A 14,667-nucleotide genomic window follows, 5' to 3' on the forward strand; every position below is an offset into this window, starting at 1 on the left:
AACACTCTTTCTATATATTTCATTTTTTTGCATATATTATATGAGTTTTGTCTTTATTAGCATAATATTATATCAATGTTTCTGTGCATGCCATCTAACCATATGGTATTTGTACTTACTTCTATAGAGCACCAAACTTATAAGTGGAAGTGCATTTAAAATGATGCATTGAATTTAATTCAAATTGGATCCTGTCATATTCTGTAAGAAGCTAAAGAACACAGCTTCTTGTGATGCAATAAAAAATTGAACAAGCAAAAAAATAAACATAATCAAATGAGAAAAAACTTTTTTGTAATTTATTACATTTTTGATTGAATGATTGATTTAATTAATTTTGGTCGTTTCTGATAAAAATGTATTAGTAGGCTCAGCTGAGTGAATTGCTAATCAACCAAGCTAATTTCCTTTGTTCTTTTTCTCAATAGTTCTTTTTTTTCCAAGTATGAATATTTTAACTAGAATTCATGCACAATATCTAATTACAGACATACTGTATGTCTAAGGACGGGTAAGACTGAAGCATTCAGAAAGATACATATTTAATGTTATAAATGGCCATATATCCAGATTTACATTTATGGCTCTTGTAAATTGTGGGGTTAAAATGCTTCTAATTTCTTATTTTTCATTCCTTTCTTTAAATGTGAAAGTTGCTTCTGAGACTCACATGGTCTGTAAGCAGTTACATGTTACAGCTAAATGGTACAGTTTGAGAAAAGAACAAAAAATAATTTTCTATTAATGCATTAATCAATAGCATGCTTAACAGTTTTTCCAACCCAGGCCTGACAGATGCACATAACAATTGTATTGATTTATTCACCTGTAATTATCATTCATCCATGCAGAAAAACGTCAATAATGAGTATTTAAATGATTTTTGTCTGTTAGCATTCTTTGTTTACAGGTATTCATTCATTCACTTATGTGGGGGCATGGGTTCTGTTTGTATGAGGGAAGTTAGCTAACTAAAAATAAGCACCACCTACAAGAGAAAATGTGGAAAGTTAATGGTAAAAGGAAATGACTTTAAAGGACAAATTCTAAATTTTCCTATTGTTTTATTACCCTGATTGATCTTTTTAGTATTTTATCAATTGGCCCATAGATAAACACAAATACATTCTTAAACATCCATCCATCCATTATCCAACCCGCTATATCCTAACTACAGGGTCATGGGGGTCTGCTGGAGCCAATCCCAGCCAACACAGGGCACAAGGCAGGAAACAAACCCCAGGCAGGGCGGCAGCCAGCCACAGCATTCTTAAACATCCATAAAATAATTGTGTGAATAGAATTTCTAAATTATACCACATTTTGCCCATTTATCTCCCATGCAGATTTAATCTTGACCTTCAATATGTAAGCATCTGTACTATCAGTTGCTATGATTGTTGATCTGCTACTTATACGATCTATATGTTAATTGCTCTGGCTAATACAATTTGCATATTTTGTCTGACATTTATTTATTTAAAGTTGATAAATTTACTGTATTGTTACAGCATTTAATGCAGAGAGTCTTCCGAAGCAGGTTTCATTGTACTGAAGTTTATAATGACAATAAACTGATTTGAAAATACAGTGGAACCTCGGGTCACGACCGTAATTTGTTCCAAAACTCTGGTCGCAACCTGATTTGGTCGTGACCCGAAGTAATTTAGGATTAGTAACATAGGAGTGTATGTAAATACAATTAATCCATTCCAGACCGTATGAGCTGTATGTAAATATATTTTTTTAAAGATTTTTAAGCACAAAAATAGTTAATTATACCATAGAATGCACAGTGTAATAGTAAACTAAATGTAAAAACATTGAATAACACTGAGAAAACCCTGAACAGAGAAAACTAACCTTGCAGTTTCTTTAAAAACAAGCCTGGTGCATTCTTTAACTGTCTTCTTGGCCTTACTGCATTCTTCAACTGCCTTCTCACGCTCTCTCTCTCTCCCTCTCTCGCGTGCGCTCTCTCTCTTGTCTAATGTCCCATAGTAAAATGTGACAAAGACAGAAAATGAGGTTTGGGGTCCGAGGGAAATCACTGATTAATTACAGCTGGTTTTGAGAAAAATATGGTTGCAAGCATTGTTTAAGTGCTTCACCATAAATCATAAAAATCTATAGAGCACCAATGCTCCAGGTTCATTAAAAGTGGGTCATTGTTTGAACATTGATGTCCTTATATACCACAAGGGCTGGAAGGGGTGGGGTTTCACCCTACAGGAAAATTATGTACATCAGTTGGCCTTCCAGCCTTTTTTCTTGCTTCAGCACAAGCCCATACACACTACTCCATATGCACACAGGTCTGTTGTTTATATATGCTTAATATATATATGAACATGTATACTGTGTATACTCTATATAGACACTGTAGATAAAGAGAATGACAGACAGATTGACAATGTGGACTATGGCCAGAAGCTTATCCCGGCCAATATCCCCCAAGCCGCTAGAGGGAGCGACTTGGAGATGCCCCGAATTCCAGCAGGGCATCATGGACTATGGAGTTTTAATGCACATCCCTGCTGGATAACATCGGGGCCGCTGCAGGGAGGCACAGAGGCATTTATTTTCCATATAGCCTGGCAGTACTTCCATGTCACGAGGTCGGAACAAATAAAGTGCTTCCAAGCTGACAAAGAAAAGGAGTTTTCACTTGACCCGGAAGTGCTGGGTCATGGACTATAAAAGACTGGGAGATCCCAGACGGGCGAGCTGAGTTGTGAGGAAGGGAACAACGTGTCTGGGAGAGGAGGATTGATTATTGATTGGATTATTTGTTATTGTTTATGAGTATTGTGGAGCGGAGGGTGCTTTATGCACATTATTGTCTGAATAAATTCATAATTTGGACTTTTATCTGGTGTCTGGCGTCTGATCTGAGGGTTCAGGGGGACGACAGTGCCCCCTATCTGTCACAACAGATATCTGATTTCCTAATTCAGACTGCCAGACTGATAATTAAAAGATGCCATTTGCATGGACTTTGATCAATGGTGCTACTAATATATTTGAATTTGTCTAACAGGCTTCCATTATTCTATCATTCTTAAAAAAAGAGGCATTGTATTAGTGGGCAGTGTTAATGAGTTTAATGGAATTCAACTTTAAAGACTAAAGCTAGTCTTTCTGTCTCCATTAGTGCTAAAGTTTACTATTAATTCTAAGTTCTCACTGCATGGTAAGAAAAGCAAGTTTGATTAAATTGGCAGTTTGGCCAGACAATACTGCAGAACAATAAGAAAAGCAAGAAATTGGGAAAGACAATTGCAAACATTGGTATGTCCTTCTAAAACTTGTATGAAACAGGCCTGCTAACAGCTAAAATAATAAGTATTTAGTCTCAATTAAAATCTTGACATATTTGGGACATCTCTTACATTGGCAGGTGTATAATTTATAGAACTTGGACATTCTATAACTTAAATGTTTATTCTTGTACAGTAGTTTACCCTGGGAATTTTAAAAGCAATGCAATTGCAATCTATGACTAGTAATTCATCTAATAATAAACTATGTATGGTATAGTGTGTGTGTGTGTTAGGGTGGGCACTAATGACCTTAAATGTAGAAAAAATATTATAAAATATGCTCTGTACTTAACTAGAAATTAATATAGAGATAACAAGTATCATAGCCTTTAGTTATAATTTTGATTCTTGCTAAGGTTTTTAAATTAAATATAGATTAATAATCAAATGTTTTAAACAGCCTGATGATACAGCTTTAGTCAATATATAGTCATATACAGTAGTCTGTTCTGCATATGTAAATGAACAAATTTACTTGACTATATCCTGAGTATTAAGGAACTGCTTTAATTTTGCAGTATGTTTCAGGTAGATAAAAAGGTTTTTAAAGTGGAAAAGTAAGATTTGAAAGAAACTTTTATATCTGCACTAAATTAGTCTGATATGATTTCAGCCAAAGTATTTTAAATTAAGATTTGTCATAGTATTTACGTGCTATTTGCTGGCATTCTACCCAGAGAAAAAAAAAAAAAAAGCAGCAAAACTTTGTGTTCAAATATAAGGACAAATAATTTATATGTTTTAATAATTAAAGCGACTTATTATCCTGTGATATAAACAGAAATGGATGTCATCCGTATCCAAATAAGAATAAAAATATTAAGCTTCCAAAGCAAACCTCCTGAATACCATGGTTTGTACTGTTGCTTCATTCATTCATCTGACTGGTTTTAAAGTTTTAGCAACTCCTTGTGAGTGGATGGATTTTTTTTTCTAGATATATAAAGGTTTTACTTGTGATACTCAACTTTCCTGTACTTTGTCTGTTATCCATGTAGTTCAAGTTTCCATACTTTAAAACAAACACAGTTTACAGTAAAGTACTGAATTGGAATTAAACTATTAAGCTCTCCACCAGTTCATAAATTGGATTATTAGGTAAGCACATACTGCATCATATTTGTTCAGATGTTTTAGCTTGTATTAAGCTGTACAGCTTTTCTAAATTTGAATCAAAAAGGTGAACAAACTCTGCTTCTTTCTTTCATCCCTAAATCCAGTATACAGATATGAATTCATCAAGGAATATCTTCATCTTTGGATTCTCCATGTTTTGTGGACTGGTTATTCCAAATTGGGTTATTAAGAACCCATCATCGGTTGAGACAGGTTAGTTTCTGTTTGCTAATTACTTTGAAGAACATCATGGTTGTGACATTTAAGTGGAACTGATCTCCTTAATTTTTATTTGCTCTTAAAAATCTACGAGGATGACAATATATGCAAGTAACAGAACACTAAAGAAGAGGTACAGTATTTAGCACAACATAACCAAGCTTGAAAATGTCCATTACTCCATTACAAAAACTACAATATGTGCATTTGCTCAGCTTTATTACTTAAGCTGTTAACTTATTACTGAAGAAACATTTTTAGAAATGAAATAAAGTGCAGTATTTTAATGTGATAACATAATGTAAATATGTCTAGTACTATAAGCGTATTCAAATCGAGGAGCCCACAATAAGTTGAATTATTAAATGTTTTACACAAACATTAAATTCTACTTAAAGCATCAGTGAATCCATTTTATGGCCCTCCTTTATTTGTTGTAAGTTCACAGGGAAGCTGACGCCTACAATGGTAGGCCTGACGGACCCTTTCAAATAATCAGAATTGGAGAACATGTGATATTCAATATACTTTCATTTTTGAGAGCATGTTTGAAAAGGTATCACATTGCTGTGCCGTTGTGAACTTAAAATTACAATATATTCTTGTAAATTATGGATTGTTAATATAGAAATAAATTACAAACTGTAAAAGATGTCATTCAAGGAATGATAATACAACACTCAATACATCCTCTTGAATTCTCTTTTAGGAGTGGTTGAGCTTGACCAGGTCATTAGAGTTCTGTTGACTACTGGCATGTTTGTTGGGGGCTTCTTTGGCTTTGTCTTGGATAACACTATTCCAGGTAAACAGTTATCCTTAACTCATTCATGTGCAACTCTAAAATGACAGCTTTAATGTTTCTATAGAGATATAGGCTTTAAGGTTAGAGATACAAAGCAATGTCACTTCTTAAAATTCTTTTAGAATTGTTTTCAAGATCCTAAAAGTCAGGATAAAATGTGTTTTAAATTCCTCTTTTCTATATGAATATTCCAATACATAATGTAATTTTTTTAGCATTCCTGTTTCAGTATAAATTATTTCATCTGGTCCATCTGTCTATAACATTATTCAAGAATGGAATAAGCTAGGGAAACCACATTTTCATTAAATTGTACCCGACCTTTGTTGATTCACAACTATTATTTGTGAAGGATGAAAACATTGCAGAGTAGGATAACATAGAGAAGAACAGCTCTCTCTCACTGAGTAACAGCATAGTGGATGCTTCACTGTTAAAGCATTAATATCACAGTAGAAATTCACTTGTTTGAGTCACTTTTCTGCAACAACAAACCATAAATTGTGGTGTCAAAAATACATCAATGGATATATACAGTATCAATGTATGTATGTTAATCAGAGTTAAATGGTTCACTGAACTATCTTATCCCAGCTTTTTAAAAAAAATGGGGTAGTCTGAGTATGTTCAGGCAGCAGTGGAAACCAGTGCCATTTTTAGCAGGGATAATATGGTTAACTTACAGAGCTAATAATATGTAACCCTCTTAATTAGTACATGTGAAAGTTCAAACACCATTTGCTTCACAAAAATCAATTAAATAATGGGATGCTGGTACCTGGCCTACATCATCATCATCTACAAAATGCAGCAATATAGATTTAAATGTTAAATAAAATGACAGCCTCACAACCACTCTCTGATCAGTAAAATGTATTGACTATGAGCTGCCCAAATTGAAACAGCAGAATATGAGGTGAAAAAAGGACACGCCAGTATAACATGGAGAGAGAAAACTGATTATATACAATGAACAATTCAAGCAAATGTCTCTGAGACTGCCAGGCAGCAGCAATACACAGCCAAGGTGTTTGCTGGATAGCACAACACAGGCAAACAATTGAGAGATATTCCATATACTTGTTTCTTCATCAGGACTCTGCACATCTTTAAACATGGGCATCTTGCGGCTTGGCTCTTTTCCATGAGGTGGAAGGAGTACATATAGCTTCCTTGTGGACTTTTTTTAAAATGAAGTGCCCATCAGGCAGTCCTCCTCAGCAATGGGTAAAGATTAAGATTCCACTATGCCCCATCAACATAATGTCTTGTGTTCGATGCCCTCCTGATATCAATCAGTTTTTTCTTTCCTGAAAACATTTTTGTACCTCATCTCTTGCTTGCACTGCATAACATTTACATGGAAAAGCTTGAACCAGGAGTGTTAATGCATGATTAAAAAACAACAAAAAAAGCAGTCCTCATTTTTAATGCTGAGAATAAGTGGCTCTATCCTTCAAACCCAATCACTAAACTGGAATATTCATTAGACCTATGAGAACACTGCAGGGCCAATTGGTTCAGACCCTTCAGCCAGAAACAGGCTTGCAGCTTCTGACACTATGACAACTTCACATGGTACAAAGGCAATATTTTCCCAGATAAGAAATTACATTAAGCACATAATAGAATTTTGGATAAAATGGCATAAAATAGCAAAGTTGAGAATTGCTATAAACATTTTAATAAAACCTATTGCTTATTTGAACAAAATCTAGATGAACTGTGCCCCATTGGTCCAAAATTCAGAAATGCCACTGTTAAAAACAAGGCAGGAAGCAGCCTTGGATGGATGTCACTGTACTGCAGATCAAGCTGTCATATACACCTTGACTCATTCATACTCGTGAATTTATGATGACCAATTACGACCACCTTTGTGATTTGTCAGAGCACCAAAACACCCAAAAAAAAACTTTATGAACATGGGGAGAGCAATTTACTTGAAGGATATTGACGATGCTGGCACATAAAATTATATTCTCAAACCCACTTACTTCAGTTCAGAGCTGTAGTAGTAGATGCTTGGCAGGAAACAGACTTGGACTTGGTGCCAGGCCATTGCAGGACCCATTTACATACAGAACAAAACTAAGTGGCTCAATTTAGAATATGATCAACATGTTTTTGGGCATGCTGAAGGAACACTTGAGTATTTAGAAAAGAGGCCAAGAAAACATGGAGAGAATGTCGAAACTCCACACAGACATGACTGGGCACATAGTTCAGATCCAGGATCAGAATGAAGAAGGTGGCTGCACCATGCACCGCATAACCTAATGGAAAAACAACTATTGGAAATGTGAGAATTACAAAAAATGAATAGTTAAAAGTCAGCTTTTCTCAGAACATTTTTAACAAATACAGAGTACAGCACATTCAATAATAAATAGTGTATTATTTTGCTATTTTCCATTTAAGTAAATTGGGAAAACTTCCTTCTCATCCAGGGATTTTTGCTTTATTTGGTTTACTTTTTGCATGGCATTTTTCACAATGCTCTCCGTACTTGATAAAACAGGTTTGATAATGGATGGAAAGATGGGTGAATGGATGGACCTTTTCAAATTATGACACTCTCCAGGTTTTTAAGGTGCAAATTAAAACATAAACACAAGATTCCAAGCTCAGAATTTTATTTTGAGCAAACTGTCAGCTGATTTGACTATTACTCATTACGGGGCCATTCGCCAAATGCTGGACTTTCTTTGATCATTGTATTGCGTTTTACCACCATTTATATTTAACTTGATAACTTCCAGGCTGATGAGCAATGCTATTCAAACTTGCCAGTTAAGTTCTGCCATATGAGAGCTTACATGCAATTTATGGGATGTGCCCATTAGTCATCTGGCATAGCTAGAATCTAGCTAGAATACATAGTGTTTATGAAATAATGCTAACATCTGGCTCTTCTTAGGCCACTGATTCTAATGTCAAGTGTAGCATGCCATGAAAATAGTTTTTAAAGAGACTTTGAGTAATATAAACGTCTGTTACCAGCATCACATTTGGTTTTGCCAGTTCTTGCAAGCTAGTTATTATTCATCTTAAATTACAGCTTAAATAGAGCTGTTACAGATGCTAGTTGCTACTGTGGCTTAAGCTATCTATGACTTCTCATGGTACAGACACCAACTACCGAATTCACTACCAGAGATTACTAATTGCAAAATAATTTTCCTGTCAGTAGAGGGGGCAGAAAATCAACACTGACTGACTTGTGTTTGTTTTTTGATAGTCACATATCACTTTAGAAAATAATAATTTTTATGAAACTCCACAAATTTCACAGTAAGAAATCAAAAAAACTTTAAGTGGATAAATTCTGAAAAGTGTGATATTTACTGCAGTCAACTCTTGGATGTCATAGTATCACAGTATGAGAAATCTTTCATCAGAAATTAAAAACAGTGATTTTTATTCATATAAAATATGTTATATCGTACAATATACAGCATCATATTTTGAAACAAGTTACTGCCATTTTAATGAAATTAATTAATTTTTCCAAAAAGCATAAATATTTATTTTTTTGATATATTGTCTCGATAACTCTAAATATATTTTATGTAGAGTGTATATCAAAAGTCTACATGCCCTCATTAAAACTGTAGATTTTGCTGATTTAAATGTAAAAATTAAGGAAATAATGTCAGACCTTTATTCATCTTTAATAGCATCCAATAATATTTAAGTGAAAAACAACTGTTTCATTTCACTTATACTATGACATACTGTAGTTTAAAATATTTCACGAGTGTATTATTATCACATGAAACTTTAATTTATATATGGATGTCACTGTATTACAGAGCAAGCTGTCATATACACCTAGACTCATTCATACTCATGTGATTTTATGATGACCAATTGCAACCACCTTTGTGATTTGATTTTCAAAAGTGCAGTTATTAAAAGTTTCTGTATTGTGCAATATCAAAATAATGATCATTCAATTCAATGCACTATCACTAAACATTGTATGACTGTATTTCTGCACAAAATAACTTCTAACAACTGACCTCTGTGAGATAACTGTATACTGTTTAGAGGTGATTATCATGACATGAATTTAATTTTCTATCTGTGAAATCTTCCTAATGTGTTTCTTTTAGGTTCAGCACAAGAACGGGGAATCTTAACTTGGAAGCAGATCCACAAAGATGATTTAGATGAAATTTTGGTACCATCAGAGGTTTATGACTTTCCCTTTCACATTGGGTCTCAACCATGTTTTGCTTCATGGATTCGGTTTATTCCATTTTGTCCCAAAAGCAACCATGGCAATTCAAAAAAGGATCAAGCTGACATACTGGAAACTGTTAAAGAAAATGACATAAACAAAAAAGTAAACCTGGCACAATCTGTTCATGACACACCACTCTAAATGATATAGTGCTGTTATCAGTTATGTTCTAGACTATACAGAAAATATGTATTCTTTTTTTAATGGTCACATTAAACGGTTGAACAATTAAAGAAGGAAACAATCCATTATCTTGCCTATTTAATCCAATTCATCTTGCAGGGAGGCTAGAGCCTTATGACATGAGCAAAAACAGGACAGGACAGCACTCAGAAAATACAATATTATTTTAAATGTCCTAAAAAATCCAAGAAATATGGAAGAGGAAGAAATGAAAATAACCTAAATATACAGTATACTTTACTTTTTTTCAGCTCTAGACTCTGAAAGATGACTTTCCTCCAGTTTTTGGAGTTGGTTTGGCAAAGGTATTTCTACTAAAGGCCCAGCTGCAGCCTAAAGAAGATGACATTGTGAGTAATGGACAGAAGATTAAGTGGTATTTTAAAATACTAAATGTTAATAACATTGCAAAATTGCAAATGCAAATGGTTTAAAGAGATATATTAAGTGCAGACTGGCGCAGTGGTAGCATTATTGCCTCACAGTAAGGAGACCAGGGTTTGAGTCCCAGTCCTCCCTGCATGGAGTTTGCATGTTCTCTCTGTGTCTTTGTGGGGTTCCTCTGGGTACTTTGGTTTCCTTCCACAATCCAAAGACATGCAGTTTAGGTGGAGACCCTAAATTGGCCCTAGTATTTGACTGGGGTGTGTGTGTGCTAACCCTATGGTGGACTGGCACCCTGTCCAAGGTTTGTTCCTGCCTTGCACCCTTTGCTAGCTGGGATAGGCTCCAACAAACCTCTACAGCCCTGTTCAGAGCTAGTTGGCTTATAAAATGACTGACTGACTTTATTTTGCACATTCTTCATTAGTTCAAATGCCTTCTTCTTCCCCACATCCTAAAAAATTTTGGTGGTTTAACTGGTATCCTCGAAGTGACTGTAAGTATAAATTAGGATGATCAAGAAACCAGTGCAAGGAGTTGATGTTGTGGAAATATTTCTTCATATTGCGTATTTTTGTTTATTAGGGATTTAGTAATTTCAGCCTGATTGTGAAACATTCGAAGTTCACTCCATTCTGAACATTTTATTTGTATTGTTACTATGTACATGCTCTTGCACGGGGTTCCTTATTGGCTAAATGATTAATAAACAATTAAAAAAATGAAACAGAAAACATTCTACTGCTAAGCTTGAATTCCCAGAAAATTCAAGTATTAAGTAGGAGTTTCAGGAACATTCTAGTCGTAAGTATGAGTTTCTATTTTAGCCATTTTTGATGACAGAGTATTAGCACAAACGGAGGCAAAGATGGTGCAAAGACTGCATCAGACAATATTACCGGACATTCCTTGACACCTTAAGCTGACATAAGAATCTGAACAGCTAAAGCTAGAGGATCTGGTGACAGAAAGAACAACATCCTTCTTCAATGCCCTTATGGAAAAAGGCAAAGAAAGGTCTCAGTCATTTCTCAAGAAATCGTCAGAACAGTGGACAGATGATCCAGCCTTCCAATGTTTTTTGTGAATTGTTGGCACACATAATGAATGTTAGTAAATGACACAGTAGAAAGAGGAGTAAGTTTTATCAAAAAAATGACAAACTGACAAAGGACAATAAACACAAATAGAGTATTCTTTGGTTGGTTGCAATCCATTACAAGAATTTTCCTAATTCTTCATAGACAGTGCTAAAGTTGCAGACCTACAAGTGTGGGACAGTTGTCTGCTGTTCAGTTCAATTGAATTAAAAACTTACAAATGGAATGGTCTCTAAATGTTGTTTAAACATTTTCTGTATTTGCTATAAATATGATGAAGTAAACTAGCCTTTGAGAGAACTTGAATTTGTTAGGTTTTTTTTAGACTACCCTAGTTTGTATGTGATTGTGCTCTGTGCTGAACTGCACTCAGTGCTGCTATGGTCTGTCCTTGGACCTGCAATTCTAGATTAGATTAAGGAAGTTTGATCATGGATGAAAATGATCAGCATATTAAAAATTTATTGCAAAGGCTCAAGATGTGTTAAAGCTTGTAAATATATGGTACAGGTCTTTACTTTTTGCTGTAACAGCTGTACATGTTTCTCATTTTTCCAAATGCATACATATGATTGACCAGAGAAACTGAGATACTTCATTGCACTGATGAGGTGTCAGTTAATAATATAATAAAGATTATTATGTGAAACAAGTGACTAGTAAACCCATTTTAAAATTAAATTTTCACAGTCCGGAATGCAAAAAAACTAAGTTAAATATAATATGATGTTGAAACACTGAACATTTTTAAATCAAGGAAAAAACATAAATAATATGAACACAGGCTCCCTTGTGCTCTTTACAGTATTCTATAGATGGTTGTTTTTTCATTTATTCAGGATGGCCTATTTTCTAGGTTAAAGCCTGGCTCATTATTTTTTATTTTTAACCTTAGACATCTAGTCAATCTATGATAGGGTAATAAGTATCTCTGATTCAACTTTAAAATATAATATTAGTAAAGTGTACTATTGCGGAGGAACTCATTTAAGAAAAATAAAGACACTAAGGCATACAATCCATTACTGGCTGAAAACCTTTTTTGCTTTGCACTCTTCACATTCTGCAGTATGTGATCATGTGAAATGTTTCCTAAAGTGTGTAGGAAAAGGAATGGCATTCAATAAGCAAACAAAAATCACACCACCACGCATCTACGTTTCTGACGTTACAAAATAAACTGGCTTTCTATCAAATTATTATTTTTCCAACTGAAAACATTCACATTGCACAGGTTGAAAAATAGCTGCTACAAGCCAGGTTAGCAAGCTAATGTGAATACGGGTGTCAAAATCTTTGGCACAGGTATTTATCAACTGCGGTAAGAAACAATTTTCTGTCCAAGAAAACTGTGTGGACAAAACATCATTTAGTAGATGATTTCTGTACATACCAGAAATAGATGAGTTTATTTTCAAAGTTATTTCTTTTTTAACCTACAGGTAGAAGTAAGTTGTGGTCTGATGTGTCATTCATTGTCTTTTTCTTTTGAGGCAGAAGCTGTCCATTGTCACATTCAGGCAGAATATTTTACTGGAGGGTGTGTTCTATAGTATGCACAAACTGTTAAAGCATTCTTAACAAAAACCTGAACAGGGTTTATTGTTTAAATTTTCACAATAAAAAATAGAGGAACATTAATTATAGGTAATTCATTCTGTTTTCAAACCTGCTTAATCCAATAGGGTCCATAGGATGCCAGTCCGAGCAGCATTGTGCACAAATAGAAACCAACTGTTGATGCCAGTCCAAGATCTGGTATACCAATCTACCACAGGGCTTCTTCTTCAGTGAAAGGATGACAATGAACAGGTTGATATGTGAGAAAAAAAATGAAAGAACACAAAGAAGCCCAATTTAAAGGATTTTTGAATGTATAATTTTGTAATTGTTAATATATTTCATTGATTTTCTTGCAATGCCATTTCACTTTATGTTTTATTGTAATTTCTGCCATTTTGTGTCGATCTTTACATGGCCATATTGTTTTCATTACTAGTCCTTATGACATATTATGTAGTCTTTTTCTCCCCAAGATGGTGATTTTGTTATCAAATAAGGTATGTTCATTTGAGGACATTGGTTTTAAGTTTAGACTTTGATGTTAAATTCTGATGACTTCTTTTGGTTTGTTGACTATTGCTTGTTCCCAAGTTGCATTGCACTAGATATAAGGTGACTCCAGGCTCTTGACTCTGGGGGGGAAAGATGATACTATGAAGGGTTGAAAAGAGTAGCACATAGTTCATTGTCTGAAATGGAACTGTGGTAACCTTTCAGAGTTAGGGTCTTCAGAGGACTTGTGGAGGCCAATGATTATTCTCCAGCCTTTCATTTGGCAGCATATGGGTAACTAATGTAAAAAGTAGAACCATGTTGCCCTTTAAAGTAAAGTAGCCTTAAATCTGCCCAAAAGACTTGGCCCTTGATGGTCTACAGAAGCCTCAGGGGTGCTTTGTCACATTGCCTGCCAGAAAGCACTGTGAATTGTTGTCCTTAAGACTTAATCAACTATTCATTGATCTTGGAAACAACTCCAGACTGAATTGAAATGGGCATCTGAAGTGTTTTTAAGGCTGTCTTCGGCAAGTGGTTCTAGAAAGATAGAGGTGACTTGGCGCATAGTATCTGTGAGGAGCAAAACACAGGCAAGGCTTTAGAAATAGCGAATGGTGTAGAGAAGAGGGGAGAGAAAGAAGTGCCTTATATTATTTTCAGTTGGGTATGAAGGTATGAAAATCAAAACCTGCAAAAAAAACTCCAGAGAAGCTGCAGGCTTTTCTTGTCTTTTGCAATTCGGTGTTCTTTTGCTGTTTATCTGTTCATGGTGTGTTTTAAAAGTAGAATATCCCTTTTTAAATATTGTTTGTCTCTATATTGTTAATCTGGGTGGGGAAGATCACTATGAGAACATCCCCCTTCCTCTTTCACAAGTAATATGCTATATAAAATGTATACACCTACCTTTTTTGGTTTTAACATCTGTATTGAAATCTGTCCTAGGCTTCTCATACTTAAATATAGTATACTTTTCCATTACAATTTACATACATTATTTTTGTTACAGAAGTTTTTGTGGTTCTATGTGTAATGTTTTATTAAATGATATGTTCTTATTTTTCTAGTGATCTCTGAGAAATATATAAAAATAAACCCTTTTAAATGGAATCCAGCACAGTTTTAAAAATCAAAAGAGAGCAATTAGAAACATGAATATATTATCTTACTAAGGGGGACTTCAAAAAACGACAGAAAAACCAGAAATGCCTTGATAAATCATTCCAGTAG

At 34.5% G+C, this 14,667-nt stretch overlaps 1 protein-coding gene across 5 annotated transcripts in view; it reads left to right on the forward strand.

Moving 5' to 3' along the window:
- The window catches only part of zgc:110789 (Xan_ur_permease domain-containing protein), a 185,044-nt gene that overhangs the window by 164,231 nt on the left and 6,146 nt on the right, over positions 1 to 14,667 (forward strand). For 3 of the 5 annotated variants that reach the window (XM_039769943.1, XM_039769944.1, XM_039769942.1), the window contains 3 exons: positions 4,544 to 4,652; positions 5,368 to 5,463; positions 9,582 to 10,110. In XM_039769943.1, the coding sequence (XP_039625877.1) occupies positions 4,544 to 4,652; positions 5,368 to 5,463; positions 9,582 to 9,853 (477 nt within the window). In that variant the 3' untranslated portion in view covers positions 9,854 to 10,110. Of the gene's footprint in view, positions 1 to 4,543; positions 4,653 to 5,367; positions 5,464 to 9,581; positions 10,111 to 10,146; positions 10,246 to 14,667 lie in introns of those variants that run through there. The other 2 variants (XR_005635637.1, XR_005635636.1) reach the window with 1 other exon arrangement.

This window comes from Polypterus senegalus, chromosome 11 (assembly GCF_016835505.1).
Source record: "Polypterus senegalus isolate Bchr_013 chromosome 11, ASM1683550v1, whole genome shotgun sequence".
NCBI classification, from domain to species: domain Eukaryota; kingdom Metazoa; phylum Chordata; class Cladistia; order Polypteriformes; family Polypteridae; genus Polypterus; species Polypterus senegalus.